Here is a 16,721-nt window from a genome sequence, read left to right on the forward strand (position 1 = left end):
TTATACTGTCCGTAAAAATTTCTGAATTTGTAAAATTTTCGAAAAGAAGTGTATTCATTTTTTTTTTTTTCACGTTTTAAAATGTGTCCATGATTCTTTATTTTTGAATGTTAGTGCACATTTGTATATGTGTACGTATAAATAATATAAAAAATTATCTATTCTTTATCGTTATTACTTGTTTGCATGACGCAGTATAATATTAAATAGTTCATAATTTTTTATATTGGTAAGATTGTGAAATAGCAAATATAATGAAAAGGACTTAAATTATGCTCTTACTTTATTTGACCTACAATTAGTTCCATTGCATCTTTAAATTTTATTTGGTTTAAATTAAGAATTTTTTTCTTTTTCGTCATATGGTGTTTTCACGAAATATGTTATCAAAGTTCCCTTTCCTTTAACATAAATAGGACCTCGACATGTTAATTCGTAACCAGCAGCAATTAAAATTTTAGCTGTATTTTCAGTAACTTGAAGTTTTCCCATTTCTCCACAACTATCCATTCTTGATGCTACATTTACAGTATTACCCCAAATGTCGTATTGCGGTTTCTGTGCTCCAACAACACCTGCTATCACAGGTCCATGATTTAAACCTACTCGAAAGAAAATTTTTTTTATATAAATTATTATATTATAGAGGGTGAGGCATTAATTTTGATCACCTTGAATATTTTCGTTGTTTTTGAAAATATGAAAAAACTTTATTCAGGAAAGTTTTATGGTTTGAAAGGGACTATAATATACCAGCAATAATTCAAAGTAAGTAAGTGAACCCCTTACTTTTTTAAGCTGTTTGTTGGACATTTTTATTCTTGGTATTGTAGATGTTTAGATCATTATTTCAAGATCATTTGACTACAAATAAAAAAGCAAGCAACATATTCTAAGTTATGATAAATATATTGATACGTACAAAGTTTGTATCAATGTAATATTGAAATTGTTGAATTGCCGAAGCCTATGCACTTGTTACCATTTTAGGGTTAATTGTAGCACACACTGCTACGAGTCTTTGTTTCATATTTATCTTTTGGTACACAATATTTTTTAATATTCCCCGAAAGAAATCAAGTGATAAATTAAGAATAAGCTGGTTGTGATGACAGTAGTCGACAGTGTGTAACGATTGTAATATGCCAGACTCAGTTGAAGTAATCCGAGAACTAACATTGATCATTCCGATCACATCGATTTGATTGATATCATGACATACTTTTTTACGATTAAGAAACTTGTGTCTTAAGATTCTCAATATTTCCTATTTTTTTTACATACAGCATGAAGAATAGGCATGATCAGAATAGCAGAATTCAGTATATATTGTTTGTGTTTCTGAATTTGTCAAATATAAAAAATATATTTATTTTCTCACTGAATGAAAACATTTTTTTCACAGTAACTTATTACAAAAATATATGTAATTGAATGAATTTTTCACAAGTTACTGTTTTAGTATTCGTAAATTATTATTATTAATGAATTTTCATAATAACTTCTCAAATATTCACAACTTCTCTTTATTATTCGACGTTTGAAAGATCTGCTAATACTGAAAAAAAATTTCTTAGAATTATTGTCATGATTTATGTTCCTTGCTATCTTTTGCTTATTATACATATCCTCATAACAACTGTGTTCAACAATTAATATAGGGAGAATATCACATTATTTGAAATAAAGATTCGTAGCATCTGCCCTGAAATGTAACAAGTGCACGGGCTTTGACATTTTGGCAACTTCAATGTCGTACAGATACAAATGGACATATTCATCATAATTTTTATTTGAAATGGTTTCGAAATAATCATGATTTGTTGAAATTGCCTAGATATCTCCTAGATATCTCAATACGAGGAATAAAAAGGAATTCGGCAAGCAATTCGAAAAAATGATGGTGACTTTAAAATGATTTTGAACTTCTTCAGTTACTATAATAATACACTAATAAAAAATTGCTGCCGTATTACAGGTCCTTCCAAACTATAAAACTTCCTTCAATAAAATTTTTTCATATCTTCAAAAATAATGCAGACAATTAATAATATTCAAGACAATTAAAGTTAGCGCTCTTTACATAAATAAAAATACTTTTTTCTCTCTTTTTTTTCTTTATATGTAACTTCTTGAAAAATATATTTTTTTTTGTAAAAATATATTAATAAAATATAACAACAGAATATAATGTCTTTCTTATGAAATTTTCTTATTTATTCCACAAGAAATTGTTTATAAAACCATTCCTTTTATATATTTCTAATAGACTAATATTACATATATACAATACAGCTTCGTACTTATGGTTTTGAGGAAACTTACCTATTCTTAATTTAAATTGTTGGAAAGATTCTTTATTGATTTGATCTAAAATTGTCATCAAAGCAAGAGCAAATTCGACGAGAATGATGATGTTATAATCTTGTTGTTTTGAAAGTTCCTGAAAATTAATTTTGTTTAAAGATTTGGTAAACTTGTCAAATGATGACTATTATATGTGATTTATAATTATAATTATATACAATACAATAATCATAATATCTAATGTGTATACAATTTTTTTATAAAATATAGAAAAAAGTACTTAAATGTATATGTATTTACCACACGTACTTTTGTGTGTAATTCGAAAACTAATAATAAGACAAGACACCTGCATATATAAAGGAAAGAATATATATGTTGTCAAGTTGGCCTTGACATATTTCAGGCGCATTGAAAATTGAGAATGTAGTTTTTCAACAAACTGACCGACAGTTTGATTGAAATTTCTAAAAATGTCACTAATATAATAATATTGATAGGACGTACATAAGTGTTCAATAAATAAGCATATGTTATATGATCGCACGCCTTTACCTTTTCATCAGTGTTTTCTTTTCCTGGATTAAGACCAGAAGCTAACATGTAAGTACTACCGATAGTTTTAATTTTTTCGATTCCAGAAAACTTCGGTTTGAGTAACAATTTGTCAAAATCACATATAATTTCATTTAGAAGCCTCAAACATTCCAATCCCTGTTTATTTATATCAGTTTCATCGTAGAACTCCTTATAATTTGGAATAGATGCAAACATCACGGCAATACTGTTGTATCTTTCGTGATAAAGATCCTGGAAGAATTTAAAAGTAAACTCTTTTTACATTTCTTTTTCATTCATTCTTATTTATTTAGCGCTGTCGTTAAATATTCACCTGAGTTGCTCTGACGTTCGTTAAAAAATGTTCTGCTACGTGAGCAGGTAGTATGTTTTCGAGGAGAATTTTATTAATACCTCTCATAGTTTCAACTTCATCCTGTTCTATTTTTAATTTGTTTTGCCATAAAAAATCAGTTCTCGAAGTATACTCAATTTGTCTATCCAAAATGTGGAGCATGAGGCAAACAAGTGCAAGTAAATAACAAATTTGAAGTAAATAATGAATGTGATAATGTCTGCAAAATAATGTCTTCACATCATCCTGATACTCGTAATATTTATGTACATATAAGACACAAATACATATGTATATAGGATGTCTGACGCAGTTATTTATTTACTTAAACTACTCGTTATAAAAGAAAATATTTCAAGTCAAATTTACTTTGTTTCTAGAGAAAAATTTTATGGTGGTCACAAATCTTTGTGTAAGTGCTTGTGCATGTGCTTCCGAGATTTCCTGGTGACCTTTGTTTCTTTTTAAATGAAACCATATACATATCTTCCTTGAAATGAACATGTAGCCTGTTCCATGACGAATTCATTGACCTGGGGATAACTATCGTCTAGAGATATGGCGCATGAGCCATACCACTATACAAGTCTCGATCCATGTCACAGTGGGATTTGTGTGTGGTGAGGCTCGTGTGATGTGTTTTGTTTAGAAGGGAAAAAAGTAAGTAATAGAAGGGGGCTATTTCCCTACGACTCTTGAAGAGAAGCACGAACCACCAGTTGGATAGGCCTAATCTACACCATGATTTGTGGCTACCAAAAGATTTCTCTTTCGAAACGAAGTAAGTTTTACTTGAAACATTTTTTTCTGTAATAAATAGTTTAGAAGATAATTGCGTATATCAAATGGAACACCTTGTATATTTATCTTGTATATTTTATATATAATAATATATATATAGAATGAACCATGAAATAGACTCAATTTATAATAGACGGATGGCAAAACTATGGCGACTCTACGTAATGGCACACCAATGGTTAATTTTCTTCGAAATGTCCTATTGACAAATTTTTTATTGACACTAGAATTTTGTTGCAACACGTCTTCACGATTTTTCAGATACCACCTAATCATTTCAAATACAACGATCTTCGAAACAAATGTTGATTAAAAATACAATTTTGAAAAAATATTTTATTAAATAAAAAGTGAAAGTTTAATTTTTTAAAAAATAACATTATATTGTTTTGATATTTTAGGATTGTAGTGGATGTTGAAATGAATGCAACCACTTATTATACACAGTATATTTGTGATAATTTTAAATTAAATCGTAACAAATCGTTACGAATTGTTCGTAATAGTGAAAAAAAAAAAAAAAATGAAAAACATACACACGATAATACAAATAACTGAAAATTAAATTTTATTCAGAACGTACATATATCTATTTAATAATGAAGATAAATGTTCAAACTGATTTCTGAATGCAGTGCGTCATGTACATATTGCCAAATTAACTTATAAAATTACACCATGGCGAATAATTCGTGATGATTTCTGAATTCAAAATTATAGTATAAAAGTAAATGGTTGTATTTATCTCAATATCGGAAAGGGAAAAAACTATGGGAAATTAGAAAACTATAATTTCAAGATAAATGTCACCTTTTGTTCAACAGAACATTTTACAGTAATTATTTGTCTTAGGGATTCCTTACCTTGAAATATATTGTCAAGGTTATCGTTTTGAATAATTTTCCCTTATACATGTTACTACTGCTCGGCTTTAGTTTTTGAAATATTCACAGAAATATAATTTATACCTTCTAAATTTAATATTATTTATATATTAAATATATAAATATATTATTTATATTATTTATATCGGTGATAAATTTCACTGATTTCAATGATTTTTAGATTGAATGTAAAGATGATAGTATGGTAGAATATTCAAGTTTATATACTTAATTATTTAGAATTGTCAACTGTCAACGAAATAAGTCGGTCAAAGAAAGAAGTAATTAAATAACTTAAAATAAGTTGTCAAGTGCTCTTTTTATAAACAACTTATTTATTAAGAGTCGCTTATTTTTGCGAATTATTCCAGAGTATAGTAAGGACACTTTTTAACTAATACCGATTCTAGTCTCTCTAAAAAAAAAAACAGCCGATCATTTTTCAAAATGAGTGTTTGAGTTAAATTTATTAAACTGACAGTTATAAGATGAACAACTCCTACTAATCGGGTGTAGAACATGTAAAAATATTGTTAATATTTTATTTTATTCTATAGATTTCATTTTATAGATTCGGTTAGACTATACCACGATAGACGATATAGACGATATGATCATATATCTCATCTGTGCTATATGAGTATTTTCGAAATTTCTTGCTTTGATCTTAAATTTGAATTAGATTTGGATTAGGTTTAGTCTAAAAAAACATAACTACGTTTCACACTGAACATTATTCTAAATTAATTTATCATAGATGTTGCATATGTCCAAAAATTTATATATTATTTATACGAAATACTTCATTTCAATGAGCGCTATTAATGATAGATTAATAGTGAAATAGCTAAAATAAAAATCAAAATATACATAGTTATGAAAAAAAATTTGTTAAATATCTTATTTATGGTTGTTTACAAACGACAATTTGAAACAAATTCTAAATGTTAAAAGTACGATACAAAAATATTTCTGCGAATATCTCGAAAACTCATATAAAATCGAACAATAATGATATATGTGTAAGAAAAAATATTTAGAATAATGACCTTCAACATATTTCAAGACTATCAAAATCGGTAAGGAATCTTTAAAGTAAATGATCACTCATTTTATTGTAGTTTTAAAAGTTGTAATTTACTGTTAATTAAATTAAATTAATTAAGTAATTTTTATTTCAAACATTTTTTCACCAATATTTCGTAATCTTGTATATGTATGTATATTTATCGTAATTTTGTACATGTATGTATGTATATCTATCATAATCTTGTATATATCTATATTTTTAATAATAATATTTCTACTTACTCGACAACTTCAATTGCATTGTATAATCGAGCGATTGGTGCTAGCGAAAACAAAAATACCATTGTTATTATAGAGAAAAACATTGCACTGAATTTTAGCAAGAAATCAATTCGTAAATGCGTCCAACTTGCAATCAGGCACATCACTGCACTATATATATATAACTAAAACAAAAGAAAGAAAGAAAATATTTCTTCTGATTAAAATTATGCTTCTTTATTAATATTAACCTTTAACTACTATAAACTGTCTAAGAGATTGTTCTTAGTTTTTATTCATCCTTATTTCCTTCTCTTTATTATTTTTCTTTGTTTTTGTTTTATATATTTTATTATATATGCTATTATTTCAATTGCGCTTGGAATATTTTATTTCTTAATATATAAAACAAGGACGATTGATCTTAATTTATATTCAGCATTACAATTAATATATACAGGTATAATAAAAAATAAAAAATTTTATGTCACAACAAAAGTTAATGAAAAGGAACTTTAGAATCACTGTCCAGAAGAACGGGTCGTCTGCGATTCACAATTCCTTTGTCCTTTGACAAGTTTGATCCTTACGATGAATAGGATACGATACAATCATAAAAAATTTGATCTTGAATTTCAACATCAAGAAAGATGCAGTTACTTTTATCAACAAATCTTCACGGATCCAGAGATCAGTCGTGATAATCATGATATTTTTCATTTAATTTAATTTAATTTAATTTTTCATCATTTTGTACGTCATCATACAATAAATACTAGTGATTTGTGAGACCTTATATAGTAATTATATATATAAATTTCAATGTTTATAATATTTAAGATACATAGTATTTATGAATGTATAAAATAATATAAGTCTATAGTACTTATATATAGTTTTTAAGCTTGAATTTTTAATATCTTATTTAATCGGGAACTAATTGAAATTGCATTAATTGTTAAACAAAACTTTTTAAATTTATATATAAATATTGATACTTACTGGTGCGATGATATCGTATTTATTTGCCTGTTCGATATCGTTCAATAATAGGCTAAGAATGCACGATGTAATCGTTAAGAAGACTGTAATTAAGTATATTGCTATCCTGATTTCCCTATTCAAAGATAACCAATTTCGAATATTGTTACCTTCGTTTTTCGTTTTAACATTTAACCAACATAATATGGAAAAAATGGATAAACATGACAAAACAGGTAGAAAACTACTGTAAACTGTAATGCTCCTGTAATAAAAATTTCTATCTGTAACAATCTATCAAAAGATACAATAAAGTTTTTGTATATAAGAATTTGTTTTTGAGGCAAATAATAATAATTGTTTACAAAGCGATTTCACCGACTTTATCGGAGAATTTATATGTATGTACATATACAATTACTCCCACTCATATTCGTGCACCATGTGGCGATTCACTATAAACGAAAAAAACCTTGTTTCTTATGAATTCTTTTTATTTATTTTTACCAAATGTTGTTTATTACACTGTCTTACTTCTGTTTACAAAGCAGTTTTGTTTTTTATTTATAAACAGCAAACAAAAAAAATTAAGGAATGTTACGAGTCGTAAAAGCGACCACTTACTCGTATTCGTACATTACGAAATGTAATACATATTTCTATCGTAAAATACAGTAATTAATATTTTGTCTGGTAATCTTTGTATTGAATAACCTCAAGTAATCTATGTGGCAAAGATTGAACCAATTTTCGTATAATGTCATTAATAATATTATCCCATTCTAGTAGTAATTTTGCTTTAAGTTGATTTATGTTAGTTATTTGATATTTACGAAGTATCATTTTCAATTTTGACCATAAATTTTCAATTGGGTTTATGTCTGGATTCTGTGGGAGTGTTTCCATGACTTGGAAATAATTACATAAGAGCCATTGCTTCGTTACGTATGCTTTGTGTTTAGGATCATTATCTTGATAAAAGATAAAATTATTTCCAAGTTCCAAACGGTCCGTGGAGGTAAATTTTCTTTTAAAATGTTGATATATTTGTTTTTATCCATATTTCCATCAATTATTGCTAAATTTCCCACTCCAGACTTTTATTTAATTTTTATTACGCCAAGTGGACATATGACAACTGGAAACGGGTAATTTTTACCGATGAAAGTAAGTTTAATGTTTTCCAATTGGATGGCAGGCAAATTGTTTGGCGTAAGCCTAGATAGAAATATAAAAGCCTAGATAAAAATAATCTGCAGCCCATAGTTAAATACGGCGGCGGGCACGTTATGGTGTGGGGTTGTTTTGCTGCAAATGGAGTGGGAAATTTAGCAATAATTGATGGAAATATGGATAAAAACAAATATATCAACATTTTAAAAGAAAATTTACCTCCACGGACCGTTTGGAACTTGGAAATAATTTTATCTTTTATCAAGATAATGATCCTAAACACAAAGCCTACGTAACGAAGCAATGGCTCTTATGTAATTATTTCCAAGTCATGGAAACACTCCCACAGAATCCAGACATAAACCCAATTGAAAATTTATGGTCAAAATTGAAAATGATACTTCGTAAATATCAAATAACTAACATAAATCAACTTAAAGCAAAATTACTACTAGAATGGGATAATATTATTAATGACATTATACGAAAATTGGTTCAATCCTTGCCACATAGATTACTTGAGGTTATTCAACACAAAGGTTACCAGACAAAATATTAATTACTGTATTTTACAATAGAAATATGTTCATTTCGTAATGTACAAATACGAGTGAGTGGTCGCTTTTACGACTAGTAACATTCCTTAATTTTTTTGCTGTCTGTAAATAAAAAACAAAACTGCTTTGTAAACAGAAGTAATACAGTGTAATAAACAACATTTGGTAAAAATAAGTAAAAAGAATTCATAAGAAACAAGGTTTTTTTTCGTTTATAGTGAATTGCCACATGGTACGAATATGACACGATGAGATAACTGTATGTGGGACGGGGAATTCTGGGAAAGGGCCCAGAACTTTCTCCAGTGCCCAACAATTGTCGACTGCGCGCGATTTGATTAGCAATCATAGCAAAAGTTAGGCCTGGGACCTGGGAATGCTTATTCTAGCTTTCCAGGGCTAGAACTTGAAATACATATTTAGGATATGGTTGTGTTTGTGTGCATATGTGTATGAGCGACGAATGTTCGGGCAGATGAGGAGTCAGTCAGAGAGTTGTGAGTCTTCAGTGAGTGAAGAGATAGCGAGATTTAGTGAGTGAGTAGCAAGTTCAGTGTGTAAACGTGTAGACGTAGCGAGTATAAAGAGAACATAGTGAGTGTTAATATTAATGTTATAGTTACTGTTAAATAAAATTTGTAACTTCAAATAAACATCTTTTTATACTAAAATTTCTACATATATGTATAATTATCGCTTGATTTTAGTTCTCAAGAATTATATATTCGCAAAATATTATCAATGCCAGTACACATTATTTCCGACATAGTATATTTGGTACTTATGTATACTTATCATTTGTTTGCATCTGTCAGCTATCAATTTTCATATCTTACGAATTCAAATACATACATAGCTTTAATGAAAGCTGCATGCACGAAACTAGAATTAAATGAATGTTGCCAGTCGGCATGGTGCGGGGGTCGGCTTTCGCTTAGGAATTTATTTACAACAAACTAATACTGATACCCTTTTTTTAAAAGAGCTACATAATAGTTTTGTGGTATTAGTTTGAAATGGATTAATTTCAGATTGGTAAAGTTGTTGATCAAGGTTAGTTTCTTATAACTCCGCATACGTATATAATTATGCATGGGGTTTTTATTTTGTCTTTTGCAAATATTTCGAAAGCTAAAATCGAATTACATGTAAAAAAAAGTTATCGAAAATGTTGTTTATAATTAGGAGTTCATAATTAATTATCATATACATAAGTAGGAGAAATTGAAACAAGTTTACAAACTTACAAACTTTCACAGGAACAAGTTAACAAAGTGAAATTATGTGAACATTATACATGTACATACGTGTAGTTCGGTCAAAGATGTATGAGATTTATTATGTAATTGTTTATTACTGACAATCTTCGTTTGTATATACTAATGTTAATATTCATTATTTAATTATTTCCGATTGTATGGAGAAAAAATAAATATGTGTTGACTTCTTTAACTTATAGAAAAGCTACTTCCTCTCCAATTTCGATAATTTCAGAATATTTTGTAGAATCAACACTTTAAATAACTTCTCCCAGTGTAGTACGATAGATATGACACAATCATTGAAATTAAATTTTTGAAGGGGAGTATGGAGAGAAGGAGAGGGGAGAAGAGAACTTCGAATATAGAAGTGAATTTTAAACAATATTCTACAGTTAAGGTCCCCATAGACGTTGGAACATGCAGCGATGCATACATCAACTTCTAGGTTTCATGAAACCTACATCAGAGTCAGTTCCACACACTTCAGTTTTTCCTGTGACATCAACATTAAAACACATGTTTTAAATGTCGGATCATTTTTCAGCTCCAATATTACTGTCAATATTAAGAGGTACGTTTTATTAAAAGAATTATATTAAAAAAAAAAAAAAAGAGCAAAAAGATGATTACTCCAAAGAAATAGATTTTTCAATTCGGCGTTATTAAAAGAGTTGAAGACGAATGAATATGATCTAGTGATTATAGAAATTATCTGCTTATGAATGACTTTACTTTTTACTATTTGTTGAATAAAATTCTTCCAAGGATTGAAATACAGTCATGACAGGTGCAGTTAGTACAGGAGAGATTAATTGCAACACTAACTTTTTAGCAATAGGAAAGAGTTATGAAGATTTAAAATTTAGTACTGCAATTTCACCTCAATTATTGAGCCAATGATCAACAAAATGATTCCTGAAGTGTGTATTACAATTTAAGAATTAAATTAAAAAAAAAAGGGTAAAGGTAAAAGGTAAAATAAAATATTCATATAAAGATTATTATTTAAGAAGAATTAAAAAAAAAGGGTAAAGGTAAAAGGTAAAATTAAATTTTTATTTTAAACATTTTTATATGGACAAAACATTATATAATATTACAAACATAAAAACATACATGTATATAAATATATAAACAAATAATGAAAAAAATTATATGGATGTCTCTGTATTTGAGTTTAATGAATATTGCAGTATTGGATTAAATGGATTATATTGAGGCGGTGTATTATATGAGATAGTAATATGCAGAAATATTCTGATGACTATTGCTTAATATTACTGTTAAATTTTCATTTAACTTTCCAAGTTTTCCATAAAAATTATTTTTTCTGTAACAATTAATTGATGTCCATTTAAATATCTCAAATCAAATGCAATTTTTTTCCTATAATTCCAAATATAATCCTATTTCTGTTATATTATTCCACGAACACTCATGCAATTTATAAATATTTATTAACTCCACCCAAAACTCTTATTCTGTCTTCATTCTGTCTAAATTGTATGTTTGCTTAGGTTGAGTCTGAACCAACTGAACTGAGATTCTAATTCTTGCATTGCAACCACTTGAAGTAGTGAGGGCGAGATTATTTTTTTGCCATTCTTTTGTAGGAAAATTGATAACTGGCATCAGCTAATCAATTTCGATTTTTTCTCCAAGTTGCCTAGGATAGACTATTAGTTAGTACAATATTGTATACTCTACAAATGGTTTGCACATGGTAAGGTCTTGAGGTGGACACGGCTCGATGTTCGTTGGAGCCAGGAAGACTTCAACACATTGTATAGGAATTTAAAAAAAAAATGGCAAATTGTCGCGGCGCACAATGGGCCAGGTCGAGAATTTTCGCGACGTTTTGTAAAACGGCGATATTTCTTTTTTTTAGAAAACTCCAAATTAGACGCCCCATAAATTTAGTCAGCGATGGTGTCTTTAGGCACTATAGCCTATGTCAAACACGTGCTTATCCGAAGTATTGTGCAAGCAATGGGACAGTTTCCAAAAGAGAATAGAACCGTTTCCCAGAACAACATCCCACCCGAATTATCTCATAGATGGCAATGAGATATTTTGGAAACTTCTCCCATATTTTCTGGTTAGTCTTAACATATCCCCTGCTTCACAACTCAGAGTTCTTTGGAAAGCATGATATAGATCTTAATATAAAAGAGGAATCTGAGGACATCACATAATATCAAAAAGGAAGAGGCAGTTTTCGTCAGCAACGCTCCCTATAACTCAGTTTCCAAAGAGGACATTAGAGGACTAGTATGAGACTCAGAGTTCACCAACATTGAGTGAGGACTTATTTAGCAGTTAGCAGACAACTAATTCCCGATCAACCTCCGAACAAAAGTTGAGCAAATTTTCGTATTCAAAATCTCAGTGATCAGTGAGTAAGTGTGTGCTAAAAATCAAATAAAGACTCCAAGTGAGAATCAAAACGCCACAAACAACAAATCCGCAACAAGCAACCTGGACTGCGCACCAGGCAAGGTATCCACACAGGACAGTGAGTAAGAGAAAAGCCACCGAAGAACAGTTCAAGGTCACGCCAAAAAAAAGGCCATTTTTCCTTATGGCCCTAAACGGATTTACCTGCCGTCGCAAACATGCAGCAGAGTATGGATCACATCAACCCAGCCATCGCGTCTTCGTGTACTGATTAACGAGCTAGACAACGGAAAACAAGTCACACTAACTCCAATGAACAACACATGCCCCACCGCAAATCCCCAAACAATTTCATCCATCATGACACTCAAAAAGACCAGCTATCCAATCACCCCCCCCCCCCGCCCCCATCATCTATATTCATAACAATGTAAACCACGCCAAACTCATCGATGCCCTAAAAGATAAATACAATAACGCTTTCCAAGTAAAATACACCTCACGTAAACTCAAAATCATGTTCGCTAACATTAATGATTTCTTCGAATTCAAAATAATCTGTCTAAAAGAGAACGTAGAATATCACACCTATATTAATTATATAATTAACACTGAAAAAACTCCGTCTTCCCGAACTCAGAATTTGCAACACTCGTAAATCCCAAGGTCTGAATCCCCTACATTGCACTGAAATTCCCACCCATACTAAATATCCGATATACCGCATCATCTTCGCCCTCGAAACCATCCTGAACACAAGTTAACCATGCCAGATACGTGAAAAACCTCAAAAAAAGAAAAAAAAAAAAAATGCGACTCCCATAAATCAATTATACAGTACTTCCAAGCTCACCTCATCCAACTGAAACAAGAAACCTGTTTGCGTCAAATGCGCTGGTCAGCACGATACAATATCTTGTAAAAAACCATCTGAAACTCCTCCATCATGCGTAAACTGTAAAGGTGCACATCCTGCTAATTACTCCAAGTGTCCAATTGTACTAGCCTTCTTAGCGAAAAAGACCGTTAGCAACACGAAAATACAACACATGCAGCAACTCCCTCCACCCTTATCTCTTCCAACACAAAACTTCCCCCACCCCATTCCCAGTAGAATTCTCACTTCCCCCCTTCTCCTTCAGACAAACTACAGAATAAAACAAGGAATTGCATACAAGAGCGGTATCACCCCAATCATCTTCACAGTTTCAACCAACTGAATTTCTGATAAACACAAACCTATCCGATCAGATCCGAACTCAACTCAGCAGATCTGGGTAATTCCTTAAAATCATAGTACTCATCTAAAAATATATAAACTGCACTAACAAACCTCACAAACACACCTCGAAAGAGTCAGAGCAACTATCCTAATAATGAAAGAACTCGACAATGGCCAGCCATAAAAATCCCATTAATATCACTTTATGGAACGCCACGAACGTAAAGAATAAGATAGATGAACTTCACAAATTCCTGATAGATCATAACATAGATATCACAATTGTTACCGAATCCTAGCTCATCTCAAAAGACATCATCAAAATTCTAAGCTACAAAATACACAGAAAAGACGGACTGCCGACCATCAAAAACAAACCAAGAGGTGGAGTACTAATAACACAAGGATGTTCCAACAGAAGACACACCACAGCCTACCTCTCACAACATAAAAATACTAACAATTAAGACCAAAAGACTAACTATAAGTCAAGACCCCCTAAGTCAAAATCAACCCCGCTGGCCTGGATGTTATCATTCTATCACACGGGTATGTGTCTCACTACATCCATAGGTGGCGAAGGATCGCTTATGGAATAATACAACAGAAATACAAATGGATCCATCCTAAAGAATCATACGAAACTCCACAACTATCATTCACAGCTCCACCTACACTCACAGGAAACCAAATTGCACTCCTTCCAACATTGATATCTTTCTAACAAATGTTCCTTTTCTATACAACTGCAACACTAGCTATTGTCAGACAAATTACCTGTAGCTCTTTCGCTTAAAATCCGGAACAATACAAGATGTCAGAATTCATCAATACAGACAGACTGAACGCCTTCGCAAAAAACCTTGTCACACTCAAAATAAACCTCCAACTACAGACCATAGCCAACATAGACAATGAAATCAACAACCTCTGCCGACAAATACAAAAATCCTTCCGCGATGCAACTCACAAAGCCGAAAACCAGAATCCATCTTCCCCCGAGGACCCAACCTTTCGAGACCTCATCAAATAAAGAAACAAACATAGAAGAAAGTTCCAAAAAACTGGCAACCCTGCCCATAAATTACATATAAATCTGCTCTTCAACTTCATCCTCAAGCACATTATAGAATCAAGAAATCAAAAATGGCAGGACACTTTCAAGAAAATGGACCACACACTTTGGCAAACGTATAAAATCACAGAAGAAAAGCACAAAAACTCGAATATCCGTACTAAGAAACACTGACAATACCTTTGCTACACAGACGAAGAAAAAGCAGAAAATCTTGCCGTAAACTTCGAAAAAATTTGTGACACCACACGGAATACATCTTCCCACATCGATCATGAAATTGAAAGTTTAGCAACCTCCCTATATACAAACTTGGCCCAACACCACGCTAAAATGCACTCCTCAGCAGTTAAAAAAACCTAATCAAGAAACTCCCCAACAACAAAGCCCTTTGACCGGACGAAATCTCCACAACTGTACTTAAAAAACTCCCAACTAAGCACATCATTCAATTATACTACATATTCAAAACTTGCCTCAAATTCTGCTATTTTTCTACAGCGTGGAAAACCGCCAAAGTAATCCCAATCCTGATGTTCGAAAAAATCATTCTCAAATACCTATTATCTCGTGTCAAAAACAACAACATAATCATCCTACAACAGTTTGGCTTCATTAAAAATCCTTCTGCGATAATTCTGCATCCAACAGCTATAACGTGTCATGGAACATGTTACCATAGAAATAAACAAAAATAGATCAATACAATTTATCCTTTTAGACCTCGAAAAAGCCTTCGACACAGTCTGGCATAATGTCCTCCTAATGAAATTACACTCCGCCCTCGTTCATCAACATAATAGCCAACTGCTTAAAAAATAGAAAATTCTATGTCTCAGTCAACTCCCTCAACCACCAAAAGTATCACTGCGGGAGTACCGCAAGTACCGCAGTACTAAGTTCCATTTTAGGCCCGCTCCTATTTATCCTTTATATAAACGACATCCCAAGCATTCCAAATTTCCACTTAGCAGTTTATGTCGATGATACTGCCATCTTTGCCTCCTCATGGTTCCTCAGAAATGCAATAAAATATATTCAAGCCCACCTTGACAAGCTTCAAGAATACTTCCGTAAATGGAAATTCACAGTTAACCCGGCCAAGACGCAGGCTATCACTTTCATCAGCAGGAGTCAAACCAAGCCCACTGATCTAGTTATCATAGCAAGTCAACACATTCCTTGGACAACCACGGTCAAATACCTTGGCATATACCTAGATACAAAAATCATATGGGCCCCTGCAATAACAAAAAGAACAAACCTGGCTTACCCTGCTCTTAACAGATCTTGAGCAGTATCCACTGCTCAAGAAATAGCAAACTCAAAACCAGGATAAGAATAAACTTATACAAATCATGTGTCAGATCAATAATCACATACGGCCACCAAATCTTGGCAGCAGTAGCTAAGACACACATCAGCTAGGTTTAAAAGATACAAAATAAATTCCCGTGTATCATCTTGAACAAACCATATGACACGCCAATTTGCGAATTTCACGCAAAAGCTAATATACAAACAATCTAAGACTACATCAAGAACTCATTTGAAACCGCTTATCATCCAGAGCATCAAATTCCACTGATAAGTCAAACAAGAAATTACGACATTCCACTAAAAATTAAGAAAAGACTAAATACGCAATCACCACAACATAAACCCGTAAGATTACACCTTACAAAGAAATCTGTAGATTTTTTGAAATTTTTTCTACTACCCCAACAATCAAGTTATCGTTCAAACTCTCTTTCCAAAACATCAGCACAACTTATCCTCACATTTTTTATGCAGGTTAAAGGGTTATAGCCTTATGCAAACGAAAAAAAAATCACATAATATTGAGGGCATTTGGACTT

The 16,721-nt window shown here is 31.2% G+C and overlaps 2 protein-coding genes across 6 annotated transcripts in view; one reads left to right on the forward strand and one right to left on the reverse strand.

Annotated features, from left to right (window-relative positions):
• Window positions 1-16,721, forward strand: part of LOC122533984 (chitooligosaccharidolytic beta-N-acetylglucosaminidase) — a 48,068-nt gene that overhangs the window by 12,808 nt on the left and 18,539 nt on the right. The window lies entirely within an intron of this gene.
• Window positions 271-16,721, reverse strand: part of LOC122533982 (adenylate cyclase type 2) — a 32,063-nt gene continuing 15,612 nt past the window's right edge. For 3 of the 4 annotated variants that reach the window (XM_043664215.1, XM_043664214.1, XM_043664216.1), the window contains exons 14-19: window positions 7,198-7,441; window positions 6,217-6,380; window positions 3,200-3,440; window positions 2,863-3,117; window positions 2,326-2,443; window positions 271-602 (exon numbers count right to left, since the gene is read on the reverse strand). In XM_043664215.1, the coding sequence (XP_043520150.1) occupies window positions 337-602; window positions 2,326-2,443; window positions 2,863-3,117; window positions 3,200-3,440; window positions 6,217-6,380; window positions 7,198-7,441 (1,288 nt within the window). In that variant the 3' untranslated portion in view covers window positions 271-336. The remainder of the gene's footprint in view (window positions 603-2,325; window positions 2,444-2,862; window positions 3,118-3,199; window positions 3,441-6,216; window positions 6,381-7,197; window positions 7,442-16,721) is intronic. The other variant, XM_043664217.1, reaches the window with a different exon arrangement.

The sequence above is a fragment of the Frieseomelitta varia genome, unplaced genomic scaffold, assembly GCF_011392965.1.
Source record: "Frieseomelitta varia isolate USP_RPSP 00005682 unplaced genomic scaffold, Fvar_1.2 scaffold_564, whole genome shotgun sequence".
Taxonomy (NCBI): Eukaryota; Metazoa; Arthropoda; class Insecta; order Hymenoptera; family Apidae; genus Frieseomelitta; species Frieseomelitta varia.